The 21,347-nt window shown below is 40.0% G+C and overlaps 1 protein-coding gene across 6 annotated transcripts in view; it reads left to right on the top strand.

Moving 5' to 3' along the window:
• The window catches only part of ABLIM1 (actin binding LIM protein 1), a 130,483-nt gene that overhangs the window by 21,160 nt on the left and 87,976 nt on the right, over positions 1-21,347 (top strand). For all 6 annotated transcript variants that reach the window (XM_014250229.2, XM_088059646.1, XM_088059645.1 and 3 more), the window contains exons 2-3: positions 9,395-9,529; positions 20,738-20,921. In XM_014250229.2, the coding sequence (XP_014105704.2) occupies positions 9,395-9,529; positions 20,738-20,921 (319 nt within the window). The remainder of the gene's footprint in view (positions 1-9,394; positions 9,530-20,737; positions 20,922-21,347) is intronic.

Below are 21,347 nucleotides of genomic sequence, written 5' to 3'. Positions count from 1 at the left end.
GGTAGCTGAGAGGCCTGATAGACATTTGAGTGCTATTATGGGTAACCACCACTCATCAGTAAGCCAGAATTTCCATGCTGTCTGGAAAAAGCAATTGTTTTTTCTGCTAACTTCAGCAACTTGCTTTCTTGTAGACTTGAGGATCTTTAAGGATTTTCACTGAATAATTTGACACTTCTGTTTATTCATTGTTGTGAGTAAGGTTTTGATACTGGACTTCATGATCCTTGTGGGTCCTTTCCATCTCAGACTATTCTGTGATATTTTTTTTAAGACTGAGACATCAACTGATGTGTATGAGATGGTTGCACAGAATATGCTGAGGAGCTCTTGAATTTCTAATTACCTCGGTCCTATGTTAGAAGAAAATCATTCTTTTGAAATAATGAATGATTCTCTTGTGTATGTCAGATGTGTTGAAGGCATAGCTCAATTTTTTTTTGCCACTTACAAGGCTAATAAAAAGATACTACATGTTAGAGACTTGCAGATGTTGGGTGTGAGAAGCAAATGTTTAGCATGATCTTCCAGCCCTTCAGCAAGGAGTCTCCAAGGATGAGTTGATTATCTTGAAATAATATATAATATATAATAATAATGTCTGTCAGTAAGTTGGTTATGGAGAGAACCTTAGTGCATGTGATGAAGATCAAGAAGGACATTCCCAGAACATCAGATAAGAGAGTCAGGATTCAATGTCTCTTTATCACTCAATGTTTATGGTGATCTGTCTTGTCAAAAATTACTCTGTACTAATGTAGAAATACAGCAGAATAAACTCACTCTGTGCTTCTCCCCTTTGGCTTGCTAACCACTAATCAGCAATCTGTCTGTTAACAATCATATTGAGTAATGCAGGAATGCAGGTTTTGATTCAAAGACTAGCTTGGCTTAGTCAACATTTGTTTGATCATCATCTGTTTCTCAGCATGTCCTAGTTTGCTGCATACTTCATTGCAAGATTAGTGCCTTTTCATTACTGAAAATAGTTTTAAAACTCCCTATTGCTTTTTCTGTTTGAACTTAAAACAACTCCTGACCATACTCAGTTAAGAAGCTCTTGACTCTTCTTTGAAAGGATTATAACTTTTCTTAAGCAAATATAATAATTTCATCAAGTCCTTTTGTTCCCGCTAAGTATAGATGATGCTCTAGAATGTGCTTTTATTCACCTGCCAAGTGATCAAAGGCAAACATGTGTGGACAGACGTGGCAGAAGTTCCTCCTTGCTGCTGTTTTAGAGAATGACAAACTCTCCTAAATAGACTCTGCTGCTTTTGTGTTGAAAGTGCATCAGCAGAGCTGCTGCAGTTTCCCTGGACTGCAGAGCTGAGTTAGCACTAAAGTCTGCTTCTACCTGGCTAAACTGAGCACTCAGGCTCCAGGGGGGTTCCAAGCAAGGGTAGGATATCCCAGGGCTCCTGTTCAGCCATAAGGGCCTACCCAGTCACATTCATGCTTTGTCACTGGGAAACTGTGGACATTGTACACTAAAGCTATAGACTGTCAGAATCTGTGGTGAAATCCCCAGAGTGTCCAGATAAGGGTATAGCCCCTACATAAACACTACCAAATTTTCTTTGTCTCTCAATCACTATCAAAGGCTTGGAAAACTGGATCCACCAAACACATTTTTAATGGCAGAACGATCAAGGTTACATTGTTTTATTTTGTGTATATTGTAGGAGGTGATCTTTTTTCAGATAGGATCAAGCAGGTGCTGGTGTTAAATATTTCACTTAATACTGAACTATTCATATGCATAAATCTTTATAGGGCTGAAGCCTCAGGCCCTGATCTTTTATGCTGTTCTGTGGGGAATTAATTGCAGTATCAAAGCTTGAGATAGCAGAAGAAGCATGGGAGGAGGATAGGAAACAGCAGGAAAAATAGAGAGAAAATAAGCATGTTTGCACTTGTGTTCTGAAACTTTGAAACAAATGTGATTTTTTTCCTGTGCTGTATTTTTAAAGCTTATTATTTCCTTGTCTTTTTACACATTGGTGTGTGTGGCACAAAGCTTTTTATTTTTATTTGTAAATAACATAGGAGTTGTCTCTCATTGATTACAGTTTACAGTTGGGCTATTGCCTGGCACTCATATTTCTTAAATTTTTATATTTCATTCTTTTAGCTGCATTAGCTCTATCTATGGGTTTTGTATATCTGAAAATAGGAAAGTATTTAAGTACTGGTTTCCATTCTCAAAAATAATGTATGTTTCATCTCCTATTTTTAAAATTTACTTTCTGGTATTGAAGTCTTTACATCCTATTTTCATGCAATAAGTTTGATATCTTTGCTTATAGCGTTTTCTCAGTTTTTTGTTTTGTTTTTTTTTTTTTTTTTTTTGGAAGAGACCCTAATTTATCATTCTAATTTATCTAGTTAAACTTGTAAATGTCTTTATAGTTTATTTTTCCTTTTAAAAAATCCATTTTTTGAGGAAGTAATACACCTGTTTTCTAGACTGGATATGTGCCATATCTTCTGTTTAGCATTTTGTGCTAATTGTGAAAAATTGTGAATTGAAAATAGTGAAGATCTTTTAGTTGCTGCAGAAACTGCCAAGAGATGTGGAGGATGGGGTGGAGGGAATGGATACCAGTCTGTTCATTACTGTCTTGTAGTCAGCCCCACATCTGGCCATGAGATGCTGTTTTGAGGATAGATAGCTCTGGTGTACTTTGTTTATTGTAGCTGAAGAACAGGCTGAGAAGCATTGTTTGTGATCAGAATTGAATTGGACACACAAGAAAAATATCAGTTTTTCTTAGGTCTTCTCTGTTAAACAAGTAGAGAGTCAGACCAGAGACAGAGGACTGGGGGACTGGCAGAAATTCCTTCTGGATCTAAAGCAGAGCAGACTTGGGTTGTGCTGTCCTTCTTTCATGACTTTCTCTCCTAATCTTTCTTCGCTGAGCTGCCCTACTTGCTGAGCTGTGACTTCATCTCACCAACACCCCAGCAAAGGAGTGTGATGTAAAATGGGGTGTTTGGAGTGTCTGGAGCCTTGTGCTGTCACTGGATGCAATGGTCAGCCCACTGCGCTCTCATGTGAGTGTGAGTGCCACACCTCACCATGATCAGGGTCGGATCTGATCAGAAGCCTTTGACTTCTGCCAAAAGAGCTGCTGCACTGCCATGGTCCTGTTTGCATCTGCTGTTTTCGGCAGCAGATGAATTATAAGGGGAAAATGATAATACTTCTATGGAAAATGTGAGAAAACATTTCAAAACTGTGGCAAAAAGCTACCGAGTTTAAGATCTTTTTTCTGCCTTGTTTTTAAAAATAGCTACTCTGGATGTCTATAGACAGCACAAATAGTTTTAAGACAAATTGGCACATTGTAGGAGTGATACAGATAAATTTGCAGGAAGAGCTTATAATGATTCTTCAGATATGATTTGAATGGCAGTAGTATGAGCTAGCTACAGTCTAGGATTTCCCCTTAGGCTTTCTCATACATGTGTAGGCAAGCAGCTCGCTAGTATCTGTTCATGGGAGTGCCTCCTTCCAGGATTTCCTGGAATTCCTGAAGATCCCTGTCAGATACCTGTGGCTAATGACTGCAGTAATATCTTTATCTGTCCCTGGCAGCTGGGAGGTTTGATTTCCATCTCAGTCACTGCTTGGTCACCTTACCTAATAGGATTCTTACAGATTGGAGATTCAAGAACTCAAGAGTCTGCAGATAAGCAAAATGACACTGCATTTTTCACCCCTTCTTTTAAACGGGTATTTCAGTAGCTTCTCGAGTCACCGCCGTGCTGGGCTTTTACAAAAAAGGAATTCCTTGGAGACTGTATGGGCTATAGACAGACAGGCTTTACAAAGCAGGGCTTACAGACACTTATCTCTGAAAGAAACACAAAGGATGGGAGAAAATTACTTCTCTCTTTGCAATAGAGCATGAGGAAAAAGTGATAAGGCAGGTTCCATTCTTGAACTTGATTCTCTGGTGTCTCTCCAGCATCTTTCAGCTCAGAACATATTTTTTCCCAGCTTGTCATCCTGTGCAGTGCCCACCTGCCTCCCTCTGTCCTGTCCCAAGCAAGGGGCTGCCCAGCTGCATTAACAGTGGAGCTGCTTGGCAGCATCAGATAATGAGGGAATTTTATTTTTAAACCTTCAAGTTTTGAACTGCAAATCCTGTAAATTAGTTGAAGAAATCATAGCCTCCAAGGCCATATCAGGTAATACAGAGAACAAGGGCAGAGTGAGAGTTGTCTGTAGAAGGCTTTGGTTGCATTTCCTGCTGTGGCAGTCTCAAGCACAGTCCTTTACTTTTACTCCTGGAAGCAGAAAGGAGAGAGGAAATTCTAAAACAGGCTAGCAAAAAACTTGGAGTACTTTCACACCATTACATCTGTGCTTTATTTTTCCTCCTTAATAGTCCAGTCTTCAGCCAAGGAAACACAGCAACTGAAAATCAGCATTTCAGAGAGCACGCTGTCTGTGTCAGGCCATTCTGAAGATATAAAGGGCAAAGCTGTGACATTCTGAGAATCCTCTTGCCCACTCTGCAGTGTGCACAGCCTGTTCTCGGTGCTGTGCAACAGAGCTCAGAGGTTGTGGAGCTACAGTAAATCACAGAGATTCTGTATCCTGGCAAAAAGCTTGAACTTACATATCCTACAACATGGGTAGAGTTGACTGAGTACAGCTTCAGGTTTATTTGTGGAGGTATCCATGCAAATATGATAAAAATTCACATTTAAAAGAACAGTATCACATATCATCTTCTTTAAATTTAGAGAAAGCTCTTTTTTATTGCAGTTTAGAGTAGAACTGAACTAAAAATATTTTGTTGTGGCTCCACCTTGCAGCATTCCTATAGCGAGGTGTTTCCCAGAAGCTTTTCTGATTCCAGTTAAAAGCCAAGGTACTTCCTGGCTTGCAGCAGATACATGGAGTCTTGCCAGCAAGAATCTGCAGCTAAGAATCCCTTAGCTTGAGCCTTTGATTTCATAACAGTTCTATCTTCAGGGAGAGAATCATCAATAAAGAGGGCTGCAGTATTTATTTTCATTGTTTTCCTTATTTCTTTATTCAGCTGCATACTCTTCAGATAATTGATGTAATTTCCATTTCAGAAAGGTTTGTTACAAATACTGAGGTCTAATTTCTAGCTGATGCAACAGAAAATAATTGTTTCTAAACCCTCAGACAATGATCAGCTCTACAGAAAACACCCTGACAGAACAGTTTTCAACTTTGCACAGTGAATTAAGTCTTTAATTTTGCTCAGAAAATGCCTTTGGTTTCTCATATGAACATTGGGTTGTAGTCTTTACTACCTTCTTTTGTTTTTAATTATTTCTTTGCAGGTCTGGGATTATTTTGAGATGTTTAGATAAAATGCAGTAACAAATACTCTCAAGCTGTTAGATTTGATTTGAATTTACATCCATATAGTGCAGCTGCAAAAAATAATGAAATCAACATTGCTTGATTCACAAGGAAACATAAGGAATGACAAAAATAATGGTGAGATGTCTGCAGAGTGATGTTAGCACAAAGCAACACTCCAGTAACAAAGACTTTTTCTAACAGATGAAGATGTTATTGAGTTTTTTTCTATTCTTTTTATTTGTCCCTGACTTAAATTATGTAATCCAGGCTTCCCAGTTGTCCCAGTCAGATGCACATCCCCAGTGTATGTGTTACTCAGGGTAAATTGGATATTTAATGGGACATTGATTTGTCTTATTTGAAACCTAAATGAGTTTAAGAAAGCATTAATTATTCATTGATTATTCATTTAAGCTGGTCTTGAAAGCAGGAGTGGAAGTCTCAGCCTAGCTTGTCTTGAAAAAGCTCTTCTTTGTATATCTCTGACCAGAGATTTTATTCATTAATTAAAGAAAGAAAATGTCTTCAGGCAGTGCCCAGCAGTCTTACAAGAAAACACCCATGCTCCTTGTCATGCTGGTTGGGCTAAACTGGGACGTGACAGGCATCAGTTCCCACCCTTATACTGGAACTGGCAAACACTTTACTGTGTTTGTGTTACACACCCCTGTCACCCTGAAAACTGAGCCTTCTGATTTTGTTTTCATAGTTTCTAGTCACTTTCCCAGGAAAGTAACTATAAACATAGATGTGTATACATTCTTTCCAAGAAGCCTCTTTTGATGGACATTTCGCACGACCAGTGTGATTGGGAAGGTGGTGACCTAACTATCCAATCCCTGGTCATTGTCAATAATCTATAAATACTGGAGTTACAAAATAAAATCATCCTTTTCCTTATCACACATTGAACCGTGTCTGTGTGAATCATTCCATGTCCTGCAGCCACACACCCATGCTGTGGGCAGCACTTCTTGGTGTGAGGACAATTGTGAGCCCTGGTACTGAACCAAGAATGTGACTGACTGTCCTGGGTGCCCATGTGACTCTTTCCTTCCCTGTCCCTGGGAACCTTGTCATGGTATTTATTCTCACACCAGGCTGAGCTTAACAGTGCTTTTGCACCCGGTTTACAGTCCCAGACTCTGAAGACACAGAGAAATGAAAACATTCAGATAACTTAATTTGAAGCTGGTAGGTCCCAGGCTCAGTGATTTAGCCGAACTTAACCGTATGGCTTTATTCCTTTAGGGTTAGGGGATATCATCCCAGAGATCTGTTGTGGAGCAGAGGTTGGGATCTGTGTTATCCAGATTCTAAATTTATGTCCTGTCACTGATTAGGCTGTCTGTAGTCTGTTGTAATTGTCTTAGACACGGTCTAGAGTTGCCTTATTGCATCGTGTGCAGTCCGTGGTGCCTGAGAAGATATTCTGTTGTTGCTGTGGAGAGGCTTGGTGCAGGCAGATCCTGAAATATGGACTCTCTCAAGGTGTGAAATCCCTGCAAGGAGATGAACCCATCTCCTGACTCAGAACTTTCCAGACCCAGAGCAGCTGAAAACTGCTGTGAGCTGGCTGGACTTCAGTCAGAAACATTTCAATAAGCTGCTTGTAAAGGTATTTCTCTTTCTCTTTCTTTAATTCCTTGTTCTGTCCTCACTGGTAACTATGAAAGGTCATCTCTGCCACTGAAAAGCCTTGTGAGTATTGCATACATCCTGAAAGTCAATTACTCGATTTTGACCTACAATGCCAAATGGAGGCCAGTAAGACAAGCACCATAATTAGCTTCACTTAAGAGATCAGCCTGTAAATAGCAACTAACAGTATTTGTATTCATTTAAATGGCTTTAAAGGCAGAACTGGAAAGAAGCTGCATCATTGGACCAGCCTTGAAAACAGTTATTTACTTTCCTGTAAAGAGCAGAGGCTTGTGTTTCAGATCAATACCAGAAGATCTGGAACCTGGTGTGCGGAATGTCAGGGTGTCCTACACATGTGAGGTGGAATAAGCAGAATGTTTCAGGTACAGATTTCACATTGCAACATATAAATCTTAGGGAGCATTTTCCAAATTCTTTATCTATTTCCTCTTGTGAGCAAGTTTAAAAGTCCACACTGTAACTTCAGCTTGCACCAGACAATGTTTGTCTTTTATTCTTTCTTCCTTTCCTTCTTTCTTTCCTTCTTTCTATTCTTCTTTCCTGTATATTTCCTTGGTTGCTAGTGAATAGTTTTGTTTGTAAGAATAAGAACTTCCACTCCAGAAAGAGTATTGCATTGTAGACTGTCAGATGAGGTTCACTCAAGGTAAGGCATTCAGTGAGCTTTTACTTCACTGGAGCTGCTAATTGAAATACTGGTTGGCATTAGCAGCTGAATTCTGTTCACCAGGATGGGCTGTTCAGGGGAAATAATTTAGGTGAGGCTACCAGAAGAGGAGCTATTAAAAACTTCAAGCTTGAGTAGAGGAATTCAGCCATTTGAAATTTGGGGTGGGAGATGTGAGTGGTGATAGAAAGAGAATAACAATTGCAGTATTAGTTTGGCTGGATGTGTATAAAAGAAATTGCTTAGATTATTTCTTATTCTCTATTCTTGATGTTGTTACTCCCCTAATCACATATTCAGCTTTTTTATTATTAATCTTGCATTTATGTAATGCAAAATGATAGAAGCATTTCTTCAGTAAGGCATTTATAATGGAGAAGACTGGATGGAGCTATGGGCCTTTTCCCCTAGAAATCCATTGAAGAAGGGGAGGAATCTGGTGCAGTAAATATATAAGCAAGGTATCAGTTATATTGCTGAATAAGCAGTAACCTGAAAAACAACATAGTCCTTGCTGGGGTGATGCCAGGAACTGATCAGGAAAGGAAAAGATCTCGAGAAAACTGAGATAAAATAATGAAGATGTTTCCCAGTGACAGTGAGAGTGATGTATCAGCACTCAGTCCTTTGCAGGCCAGGAAAAGTAGGACAGGAATGGTATAAAGACAGAGGCGTGGGTAGAGGTGTGTTTTCTCTGAAATGTTCTGATGAGCACCACTAGTTTGAGAACAATATTACAAAGAGAAAAGCTTCTGCTGCTAGAATGGGATGTGGGAGGGAGAATTGAAGGAACATAGGTTTGTTTGGGAACATTCTGGGTAATACTTTCCACTTCAAACAGTTCAGTTGACATTAAATCTTGCTCCGGCTTACTCCCGTGCACTTCTGTTAGGGCCCCAGGCTGCCACATCTGAAGGGAAAGTTAAACATGTTTTACAGAAGCCAAATGTGGAGCAATTAAACTTTTATTATGACCATGAAATCCACTAACTTTTCCTGTTCCTATCCAAGCTCTGCTATGGGTGGTTGGGTGGCTGATTACCACTACCTGGAATTGTGTCTCCCTGACAATACTGCAAATACGTGGGTAGTTTCTGCCTACTCACAGTATCTCTAATTTGCATTCAGGGTAATTTCTGCTAGAATTGATGGCAGTAGAGAGAAATAATACTGGCTTCTTTCCTCTTCAGGAGTGCTTTCCCTGCATTAGGTATCTGCTGTAGGAAAAGAGATGTTTGTAGTTTATTTTTAGTATAGTCATTTGCATACAGACTATCTGGTTCATCTGGTTTCCCAGAACATGATTTGGAATTACATTCCTTCAATCCTTTTTGCTTGGATTATATTCTTTCTTGGATGAAATTATTTTAGCTTTTGTTTCCTTGTGTGCTCATCCTATGGTTTGCACACATTCATGTTCTTGGAAAGAAAATGGCAGGCATTCTGAAAAACTTTTCAGCACTGACACTGGGGAGGGAATTTTTCCTCGTTTTTCTGTAGCAGCCTCAATGGAAAGAAGTAGTAGTTGATGTGAATGTCTTAAACTACTGGTTTATGAAAAGACTGTATTTAAATAAAATGGTGGTAACTTTTTAGATGAGCATAAAATGTGACTAGATACACCTATGTCATGATGAAAAGAAAATATCATGGTGAAGAAAATATTCTTTTTGTTTGTGTTGAAATATTTTTTGTTTGCTTTACAGTGGCCCATCCTCAGGAGCCCCACCACCCCTCTGAAAAGCCAGTCATCCACTGCCACAAATGTGGGGAGCCTTGTAAAGGTGAAGTGCTCCGTGTTCAAGCCAGACACTTCCACATCAAATGCTTCACCTGCAAAGGTAAAACCTTGATATTCATGTTAGAAATTACTCCATTTGTGCAAATGTGCCTTGAACTACTGATGGAAGGTACTGCCATCAACCTTTTACAAATACTCTGTTTGCTCAGTACCTGAAGGATTTGAGGGTGGGAAGGGTAAAGAAAGGTGGTGATACTTAAGAAAATTCTATCTTTTTTTGTAGTTTTTGGTCAAAGTACTTTTTCAAGGATCTGGAAATTTTTTTTAAACTCTTGATAGCAACCACTGTCTTTCATTAGGGATAGTTATGAAAATTAAGGGTTTTTGTACTCAGTTGACTGCTGAAAGTACCTGCTTTCAAAAAACCCACCAAAAAGGTTCTGCAAAGGTGTTCTAAGGCTTTGTGCCATGGAGCTGCCTTGGGAATGGGGATAGTGCTGCCCATTCCACAGAGAGAGGACCTGAGGGGCTCTTGGCAACTCCAGCTCATGCCACTGAGCCCTCTGTGACCACAACAAAGACTCACTGTGTTTTTTTACAAAACAGAGGTTTAATGAAGCGTTAAATAATTGTAAAACTATGCTTTGTGAATTCATTGCCTTTGAAGATGAATGTTGTGGAGCAGGAGGCAATCCTGGCTCCTTCACAGAGTTTCTGTTTAATGAACAACAGTGCAGAGTTGGTTGAACTGAGTAACCACAAAACTAGGATGAAAGGTGAGAATAAAGAGAAATGCCCAGGTCTGTGTGCAACCACTGCCACAGTCAGTCCCAGCTTAGCACAGGGTTGATATGGCACAGAAAGGGATTCAGGCTCCAGGTGAACGTGGCAGAGCTGGTGGCAAACATGGAGAGGGATGCTGGAATAAATCAGAGTAACTGGGCAACTAGAGCACAGAAATGGAATCAATACCACATCGTTTTTCACTTCTATTAAACCTAAGTTATCTCTTCTGAAAGTCCATATCTAGCATGTACACTGCAGATTGAGACTTTAAAGTGTCTCCAGCACTGTTCCTGAGTTTCAGTTATATTTCTCACGTTCCAAATGTGGGTGGAATATTTGTGTGGTTGCTCTGTTCTTCCTTTTCCTGAATATATGGAATATAGCAGAAAATAGAAATAGTTGTTTTCCTATGGTACTAAAGGCTTTTTTTTAAAGGTCACTTGAGTTATTTGTATGCTGAAAAATCAGTTCTAGAATTTAAGGAATTCTGTTTGTTACCTGTGGTTTTTAGTTAAATACAGCTAGATAACAAAAAAAAAAAATGCTTCCCTTTTTCCTAGATATTAACATATTTCATCTGTGCCAATCTGAAGTGGCATCAGCCCATCCCAATGGGCAGAGTGGAGCACTGTCTGCCCTGTTTCTGGAATTCTTGGGGAAATGAGTATCTCTTTCTCTAATACAGCTGCTGTATTTCAAGCAGTACTTGATGCCATATAATCCCCAAGCAGTTCAAAACCAGCAACTATTTGTTTATTTTCTTGTTCCTGTCCATAGTGAGTAGTGGTCTCAATTTACAGAGGACACTGGATTAGGATATTTTCAGCATCAGGCCACCTGAAACCCTTTGAGTCATGAAGGAGAGCAGTAATTCAGGCCAGGTCCTTAGGATCTCCTGATAAAGGAGGAGGCAGATGGAGCAGGGCTTTGGAATTGTTGTCCTGATGAATGCACCACATTAATCTTGCTTTTTTTTAGGATGGTTGAAGTCTGGTTTCTTCTTTCGCTTGTGTTTTAGTTACTTACTCATAAGATGCTTTTGTTCTTTGACTATTCTGTTGCAAGACCGGATTTACTAGAATGCTTTTTGTGTTTTTGTTCTTTCCTTCCCTAGAGGAATGTCTAAACTTATTGTGGCTTCTGTTTTGGGAGATATTTCCAAGCTGATGATGGTTAAAGATTCTATAATATTATTGACCTTATGAGTGCTTGCATGAAGATCACCAGAGAAGGGAGGGCTATAGAAATAACTCTCTGGGGGAAATGAAACTATGATTTGTACCATTAGCTTGTTAAGGAAATGGAGGAAAGTAAATCCAGTTTGAACTGAGAAGGCCAGAGCTCAATGCTAGAGACTTTCCTCACGCTGATCATTCAGTCTGTGCCTTATTAGTTGGGTTTGCCAGCAAATGAGTGTTATCTTTTAAGAGTTCATTTGTCTTCACAGAGAGAAAGGAAAGGGGTGTGTATGGGAGGTTGCTTCAAGTCCTGTTTTGATTCTTTTACCTGAACTGCAGATCTTGTTTATTGTTAGCCTCTGTTATTTGAGTGCACTTTTTGTTTAAGCCATGAAGTTATTTACTCATACTGCATGTTGTCTGACCATATGGTTTATACAAGTGAGACACAGCTGTTCAAGTAAGTGGTTTTCCCCCTCTTAGTCTGATGGGTTTTTAATTTGACATGACTGCAACTCTACAGGAGGTGGAGTTAGACCCTCCTCTGTTTATAAAGTATGTTGTTAGGCAGCAAAACCAACAGATACTGGGACCAGGACATATCAGCTGCATCTACAGGTGGCTTGGTTATCTTCTTTTTTGTGTACTAAACTTTGCTTGCAAGACTGCAGCTCACATCTATAGCGTGAAAGCTTGAACAAGCTCACACTTGTCTGTTTTCTTACCTGCTGAAAGGGTTTAAACTTTTGCCCATAGACTTAGAAGATGTGAAAATAATCCATTTCCTGATAAGGCTGTCACATGATTTCTATAGTCACAGAGTTTCTGTGTGATCCTGTTCTTTGCTCCATATGACATTTCTTTTTATTATTGCCATCCACGCTCTCAACTTTATGTTACATCATACTGTTATGTGTATTTGATATGCTTCTAGTCCTGCTTCCCTGGGTGGTGTCAGAGGCTCTTAGGCACTCCATGACTGCTTGGCATGCACGTCAGTGGTGGCTGTGGCACTGCAGGAGCACGGTGCCTTACGTCTCCATGTGCATCAGGCAGCTCAGGACATGCTCATGTGTCACGTAATGTGATCAGACAATCGTCCTCCCCAGGAGTTTGGTGCTCTGTCCATCTCTGGAATCTTTCTAAGAACAGAGGAACTGCTTCCTGCCAAGGATGACAAGTAAAACCTCCACTGACTGACGTGTTCCCATGCCCCCATGATAAGCTGGAGCTCACTGGGACTCTGCTTTGGAGAGCCATGTGTCTCCAGCTGCTGTGTCCTATCTGCCTGGCAGGGCTGGCCAGTTCTATTTGTGGCTCCTGTGAAGAGCTGATAGGAAAACAAAAAGCTGAAAATGGTGTGGCAGTCCCCAGGAAGGTGAGCTCTGCCATCCACCCGATAGGCAAAGAATTTCAGGCAGGCAGCAGCTGACTCAGAGCTGGAGTTAATGGGGGAATGATGGACAGAGGATGGATAAGAACATTTAGGAGTGCAGCTCTAGGAATGCCATTCAGAGCAGTTGTCTTTGGCTGTTTCATAAGAAAGTCCCTTGCTAGGGAGTTACACTGGTTTGTGTTACAAATGCAAATTTAATAGGATCCTGCATTACCTCCAGGTGTAATAAATAAGTTTAATTCAAGGTCTGTTTTAGCAGGAGTATACTACTCTTACCATGCCAAATTGTTAATCTTTACGAGGAAATGGAAGCAGCAGGCTGAGAGGAGGGAAGGTTAGATGAGGAGGTTGAGCTGGAGACATTGGGTTTGTCTCAAATAAACATTGTCATTAACAAGAATTAATTAGTGGCTTATGAAGAAGTAAAAGTTTTTCTTGCAAACATCTACGTACATGAATAACTTTTCTGGAAAAACTAAGACTACTCACTGCAATGCTGTTCCATATGTAAATGTGTGTGGGATCAGGCCCTAAATTACAATGTGCATGAGCAGAGATTTTAATATCTCAATTTAAATTGTGATCTGATACAAATGATAATTTTCTACCATTGTCAGTTGATTACAGTTCATTTTACCCTATTTCATGTACTAGAAGAGGAAACTTTGAGGCTAGCAAAATTGCTATAATAAGGCTTTATTATTAAGCCTGTGATTCATCTTTTGGGTTAGAGGGAAAAACTGGTTTCAATACACTGTATGGCTTAACAGAAAAAGCTTTAAGCTTTCATAGTAACAATGTGAAAGTTTACATAGCTGGATTTTGGTACACGTAGAGATTGGTTGAATTATCTGAGCAAGATAGTGTAGTGTTTATGGTAGGAGTGTTTCAAATAGTAGAGAATGTCCCTGTTCATGATGTTGAATATGAATTGGAAAACTTAGTGTTTTTTATAGTGATGTAGACTAAACAAAAATTTAATCTCCTAGATAAGCAATCCTGCTGTAAGAATATGGGTGGTGTTCTTAAGATTTTTAGTCCTCACCATCACATGGTGTGATGGAATTGCTTGAGGTGGAAGGGACTTTAAAATCATACAGTTCCAGCCCCTCTGCCATGGGCCAGGTTGCCAAATCACTAGACCAGGTTGCTCAAAGCCCTGTCCAGCCTGGCCTTGAACACTTCCAGGAACGGGACATCTGCAATTATGTGGCATAAAGGTCAGGTGAAAATGTTTTACTGTGTAACAACATTTCACATGCTATAGTGATACCAAATATCAAAAGGCAATTACTGTTAATAACCTTGCTAATTATAAGGCATTATAATGCCAAGTCTTGGCATCCAGGAAGCATCCACAAACCTAGAGTATTCCACAGGAAAAAAAATTAAAGCTTCTAATAAAACATTGTTATAAAACAGCATAAAGCAGTTTCTTAATTACAGAATAAATGTGGTAATTTTTCTTTCTTCAATTAGATGTTTCTTGAGCTTAACTTGCAGAATCCTTTGCGGTATGTTTAGGTTCCAGGCACAGGTCTGGGTTTTTCATGTGATGATTTTTAAAGGCTACATCATCTGTAGTTAATGAGCCTGACAGGGAAGGAGGAGGCTTCGTGTGTTTAAATTTTGGGATGCTCTGTAATCCTTTGACTTTGAACTGGGAAGAAGTCAGGGTCATGTAAGCAGACACTATATCAACAGGTTGGAATGTGTTTTAAATCATTAGTTCTTTGACCTTTGATCTGTCATCAGATTCCTTCAGCGGCAGCAGGAGGAGACTGCAAACAGGCTGCTGGGTAGTGCTATAAATAGTTCAGTGTCAGTGGATGGAAAGTTTAAATCTGAGGCCATTCTTGTAGTAGATGTCCAGTGCAGTGTTTGAAAGATCTCTGCATTTTCACAAATTCTTCTGTAAGAAAAACTGATGTGTGAATGTGATAACACATGTGTGGGTGGAACGTGCTCCTTCCTGAGCATCACAAAATTACATGAGGTCTCTAGAAGCTCTGAATCACTGAACCAAGATCCAGGTAGAAATGGGAATCTGTTGTTTCGGGGAAGCTAGCAGAGGCTAAAATTTCTCCCATGCCAGGGAATGGTGTTCAGATGTGAATTCATGCATTCAGGTAGCTTGATGTGAAATCAAACCTCAGTTGCAGCTGTGAGACTGATTGCCATTTCTGCATTTACAAATCTTAGCTGCTGTGTCTTGAAGACAGTTCTTGCAGTGATTCCTACTGGCATTTCTCTTCAGGTTCAATTTCTTCCCATTCTGAAGTGGATCCTTACTTTTCTGTTGGGGTTAGAATACTATTAGTGACAAGTGATTGATACCAACCTTAGTTTAGTTGGGCTTGAGGTCTCTTCAGGGACCAAACATTTGACTGGAAATGAAATTAATTGCACTGCTTGGCTGATACTGATGAATGCTGACAGATGCCATGTCAGATTTTAAAAAGCTACTGCATCCTTTGGAAGTAGAGGAGCAGCAGGATGCTTCACAGGTGCCTGGTGAGTGGGGCAGAGCATCCTTACAAGAATACAGAAAGTTTCTTGGCTTTGTGGTCAGTGCAACCTTCATTTGCCTGGCTTGGATGAGGTTTGGGTTTGTTCTGTCCTTAAATTCCTGGTTTGCTTATTTAAAATCTTTTTAGAGAGGTGTTTCCTCTAGGTAGTTACAGTCAAGCAATCCGAGGCTAAACTTTGACATTTTTCCACTGATTTCCTTTTCTTTAAGGTTCATTTCCCACAGACCTGTAAATGACTTTGATCTCCACCTCGTGCTTAGTTTAATGTGAGAGGTGTTTTAAATGGTTGAATGATTCCTGCCATGGTTTCCATCCTGATGCACAAATCGCTGATATTTCAGAAGGGAAGTGGGGAAGCTGTCACATTGCTACACTACATACAGCTGCTGTGCTTGTTGTTGAGTTCAGGTATGAGCTGTTGGCTGTGGGATTGCTAGAAAGACTGAAATTTGTGCAAGTCAGGTGCAGACAGGAACAACTCCCAGTGCAGCGTTATTTGTGTCTCCAGTGTAGGAGGACTGAAGACAAGGTCATGGCATTGACTGGGAAGTTGATCAAGTTAAAACTGAGCTCATCTGAGACTCAGAATTCACTTTTGGTTTCAGTTGAGTGAATGCTTGCATTAAATTCCCAGGGATTTCACTCAAGTGCCTCACTGAAAATTACTTGTTTCACAATGACAGCTCACCCAGGAGTGGTGTAGGCAGGATGCTTGAAGTGGAGCATCAGGGTTTTGGTGGGAAGAGGAGAAAGCCCTGACAGGAGGCTAGAGGATGCTTCCCAAGGGGGATCTCAGACCAGTTTAGGAGAAGAGGGGAGAAATACAATCCTGTCTTTTGCTCAGGAGGTGTTGTAGCTGCTAAACCTGTCTTCTACCTGATGTCAAGTTATCAAAGCAGGTTTTAAGGTCACCTGTATTTGTTCTATATTTATGTGCTTTGGCTTCCCAGCATTGTTTCTAAAGTATATCTACTGAAATGAGAAGAGATTCCAGAACCACTGGGAATGCTGAACACGGTTCCAAATAGCTTCAATCAAAATGCATCTGTCATCAGCGTATGAGAGAAAAACATCTCCAGTGACAGGATTGTGACAAATGGTCATTGGGGTCTCTGTTACAGCTTTTGCAAACTGCTGGATGCATTTCTTACTGGTGCCTTGCAATCTCCCTGCCAGGGCAGTGCTGCAGCACAGCTTCTGACATGTCCTGTTCTTATGTGCTCTTCTGATGATGCTTGGATGTATATTTTTTCTTTAAATTATTTACGCCGTCAAGAAAAGTGTTGGTAAGAGGAGTAAAAGGCAGAGGGAGAATTGGTTCACTTGAAATGCAGAAACTTTAAACTCTAATAAGAACTTGAACCTCGCTTTCATCAATATGGGATTTGTTAAATTCTTATGTGAATAAAAAAGAAACAGATTTTCCCAGTGTATTTGTTTGGATGTAGGTGATAAATGGAAACATTTCCAAATTCCTTTCTACCTTCAAACAAGAGACCCATTATGTCCTAAGAATAACTGTTGTATGACTATTTCCAAGCTTGAAAACAGCACCATTATTCTATGAAGCTGAAAAAATACAAGAAAGAAATAAAACCCCAGCAGGAAATTGAATTTGCACCTTATTTAATGCAGGTTAACAAAGTAGATCATTAGAATTTTCTTAATGAATAGTATTCACTTCTGCAGACTGAGAGCCCAGATTCATAGACTCTCCTGTGTTTTTTTTTCTTCAGTGCTGAGACAATTTTTACTTAACATCAACATGGAGTTCAACTCTCCCTGACAATAAGGAAATCCTAAATAATGCTCAGTAGGATCAAACCCTGCTTTCATTCTCTTTGGAAAACTCAGATGTCTTCATTTTTGTCATCACCATTAAAGCATGGAAGTGACTCAGCTTAAGGGAATGGTCCAGATGTCCCTTGGGTCCACAGGGAACTGGATTAGTCTTGAGCATCCCAGGTTTCCATAGCAGACCCTGTAGCTTTGGGAGCTGACAGTAGCTCTGACAGTATCTCTGATTTTTTTGTGCTCCAAGGATGCAAAATAGCAGCTCCGGAGAGTAAAAGACAGAAAAAGCTAGAGAGTGGGTGTTTTCCATACAGTGGGAGGTAGAACTGTATTCCAGCTCATTCCATTCACAAGAGAGTCAGGATGGTTTGTTTGGAATATGAAATTCTTTGATATACAGACTCAGAGAAAGGCTGAGTTCCTCCAAGAGCTTTTGAAGATAATGGTTTCTCTTTTTCATTGAAAAAAAAAAAAAGCTGGCTTATTTGTCTCTATGCTTGTGGTACCTTAGGGAACAGAAATGCTCCCCAGTGTCTCCTGTTTCAGAAAGAGGGTTTTGGTCATGTAAAACAGAATTTCTCAATCATACTGAGCAGGAAGGATCTTGGGGAAATGTTTTTCTTCTGTAGAACTATTTCTGTGAGGGATGTTTAGAGAATATCTCTTGCTTTTTGCCTTCTCAAACATGATTGGTGCATCCCTATTGGCTCCACAAAGCAATTATTTCAAAGTCATTTTCCCCATCAGTATAGGAAAAAAATAGTTTCATGTTTATGCTTAACTGCCGTCATTTAGGTATAAATTTTTCTTTGGTGACATGATATGTGTTCCACAGCAGTCGCTTAGATCACACAGTTAGAATGCACTGTACGTATATAGAGTTCACAGCTGATTTCTCTTCACTGCCTCTGCTGCTTGAGGCATGAACAGTGGTGGGCATATGGTCTTTCTCTTTAATAAAAGACATTCTCAATTTGTCCCTACTTTTTGTGGTTTTCCTATAGCAGTCATAAATATGTGTGCTGAGGCAATATGTGTCAGCTTGAGGGGATACATTGTCAGGGCCACAACTAATGCACAGTTGCAAAAAGCAGAAAAAAGTAAGAAAAAAGATCTGTTCAAATCCCTTCCCTGTTACACACCACATTGTACACCGAGTGTGGGTACAGTCACGTTCGTCCTTTCTGGTTTGATCTCTGACTCAAAGTGAAAGCAGCCGGCTGGAATAGCGTTTTTCCAACCATGGATGTTAACAGTCTGGGTGACCCTTGTTTTTCCCATGTAGCTTAAAGCTGTGATTAGGGACAGGAACACATGTGCTAAATTGACTGCAAAAATCCATTGTAATGTGGGGTTGCCAGGGCTTTTCTAATTCTTGCAGATTGGTGTGTGCTTCCTGCTGTGAGGATGCCAAAGATGATGAGTCTGCTGGGGGCTCACATCATGAGCACTTCTGCTTGGGCCTGAATTCGTGGATTGCCAGTGTCAGAGAATTTAACTCAGACATTCTGGGTTATTTGCAAAACGAGTTAGAGACTGGGAAGAAAGAAGACTTCATGAGGAAAAGGGCAGTAGAAGGAGCTTGTTTTTGATAATAGCAATAGCTGTCTGTAAAAGACCTGTGAAATATTTAGCCCCCACTTTCATCTTGAATCACTGTGGCCATACATGCAAAGGGCGTAGAGCCTAATAACTGTGAGCACACGGACCCTTTCCTTCCAAGTTTGTAGTAGTTTTTGCAAACAATCATCTGCCACCTCTTTATGATGCTGAAAGCTGGCTTTTCAGAAGAAGCTAGAACAGAGGTAGTGTTGAAAGTTACATTTGATCATGCCAGCTTATCAGATCCTTGCCTAGGCAGGTAAAGGGGGCCACAATGACCAAATGAGTTCTTCAAAAAGTGACTCTTTGGTAGAACTGGGGTTCACAGTAAAGAGCCAGAGAGTTCATAAATGCAGCTTCTGAGGCAAACCCCACAGCACACTGAGCACCTTCAGCTTGAGGCTGAAAAATAGATATACTTGGATGTTAAATCTACAAGGTCTAAACTACAATTAATTGTATAAACTACAATTTAAATAATTGTATACAATGTTTATACAATTAATTAATTGCATAAACTACAATTTAAATAATCACATAGACACATGAATACTCCACAGCACTTAATAAAATTTAGCAGCTTCTAAAGCATCTTTTAAACATTAAAACAGAATTCTCAATTTCTACGTGGTTTAATGGTAAGGATCTACCTAAAGTAACTTAGAGAAGCAAACCTATTGTAAGTAGGCTGAGGCTTCACCTCTGGACCTCCATGGTAAATTGCTATCTGGTCCCCAACCCAGGAGGGCTCTAAGGTGCTGTGGTGTAGAAGTCACTTGTATTTTTTGCCTTATGGGATATTTTACTGTTAGTCTGAATATAATATTTTAAACAAAATGGAGATCAATAGAAGAAAAAGAAGGACTGAAAGTGTTTTTTTTCTGGAGGTGTACCTAAAAAGCCAGCTTGGAACATTTTGCAGCATTTTAACAGAGTCTTAACAGTAGTTCTTTGTAATTCTCCTCAGTCACTGATAATTGAGTTTTGGCTGCTTGTGGATTTAATGCCACCATGAAATGTAATTTGTTTGCACATGGAATATTATCGCTGTTCTATGCAGAAATGTAAAACCGGAAAAATGCTGGTACTGATACTGCTTTCCTTTTAAGCGGCATTTTGGTACTGTTTATTGTTGTTCTATTAATTATTGTTACAGTAGCAATTACACCTCCAAGGCTGGAAAAAAGAAAAAGGAAATTCTCAATTCCTGCCCTAAATGCCTTGCAATTTTAATTTTTAGACAGGTAGCTGATGAGATACTAGCCCCTTTTAACAGGGCTGAGAGTGAATGTTTGGTACAGTAGTATGCTTGGGACTTGTGGCAGAAAGAGGAACTGAACCCAGTTCCCTGATAATCTTTCTGTATTTCATATTTTAATTTCTCAAGGACTTTGTAACTGCAAGGACCTAATGTGCTGCTTATTTATTTTTCCTTAATACTCAGAATCTCTGATATTCAATATTTCTGATATTTGATCTGAACATACTTGAATCTTACGAAGGATGGAGTTCCTTGCAGAGTTAATTTAACGTGCTAGACTGCTGTGAAGAGTGGTTTCTCTTACTGAATTACACAGATACAGCACTATACAGAGGAGCAGGAGGAGTGCCAGAAACCAAAGTGCCTGGGAGCAGCTGGGTATAAATTTTTGGTGATATGGGGGAACACTAAATAGGTAGTTTTGAGTTCTTTATTCAATCCAAGCTAAAGGCACAATGTGAAATTTAATCTCCCATGGCACTTTCTCTTCATGGGGTTTGGCTGTTAGAAGTAGGATTGCTTTCTTTCTCTGTGTTGACCAGAAATGCCAATGTAGGACTCTGAATATTTTCTCAAAGCAAAACAGGAACCTGGTTGTGATGTGTTCTGGTTTGAGTGAATAAACATTTTACAGTGGAAAAACTGCCAAGTCACAGAAATCCTTGACTTGGCTTTTCACCCTTTTACTGATACAATTGAGCAGCTAACATCCTTACTAGTGATATTTTCCTAATCTCTGTGGTTTGTTTTTTTCTTCCAGTGTGTGGCTGTGACCTGGCACAAGGAGGCTTTTTCATTAAGAATGGAGAATATCTCTGCACCTTGGACTACCAGCGCATGTACGGCACCCGCTGCAATGGCTGTGGGGAGTTCGTGGAAGGCGAAGTAGTGACAGCTCTGGGAAAAACTTACCATCCCAGCTGCTTTGCCTGTACTCTCTGCAAGTAAGTCACCCCTTCAAATAACGTGGTGAGAACCCAGTTCAAGGAAAACACAAGGAAAGGTATTGCCATGAGACACAAGTCTCAAGACATACTTCTCTTGAGGATGCATTTATTTTGTTATAAAAAGTCTGACTTGAAAAGTCTTGAAAATGCCACTCATTTATTTGGGGGACACGGCTTTTGTATTACATGTAGTTCCCTTCTCAGAAAGTTGCCCTCATGTCTGAAAGAATTGTCAGGCTTACACACACAAGGAGATAATGGACATGAGTACAGTTGAGTTCAGGTGATCAGCCCAGCTTGGTGGGAGAAGTGAAGCAAAATTCTGGATGCTACATTTGAGCTCTCAGGACAAGTCAAACAATCACATGCGAGCAGGTGGCTTTGGGACTGCTGGGGTTCCCCCTCTTTCCAAATACTCTTTCT

Source organism: Pseudopodoces humilis, chromosome 9, assembly GCF_049639895.1.
Source record: "Pseudopodoces humilis isolate 2021_Gansu_Grassland_sample_001 chromosome 9, ASM4963989v1, whole genome shotgun sequence".
In the NCBI taxonomy this organism is placed as follows: domain Eukaryota; kingdom Metazoa; phylum Chordata; class Aves; order Passeriformes; family Paridae; genus Pseudopodoces; species Pseudopodoces humilis.
Note: the sequence above shows the minus strand (reverse complement) of the source record. Positions and strands in the feature narration are given on the sequence as shown.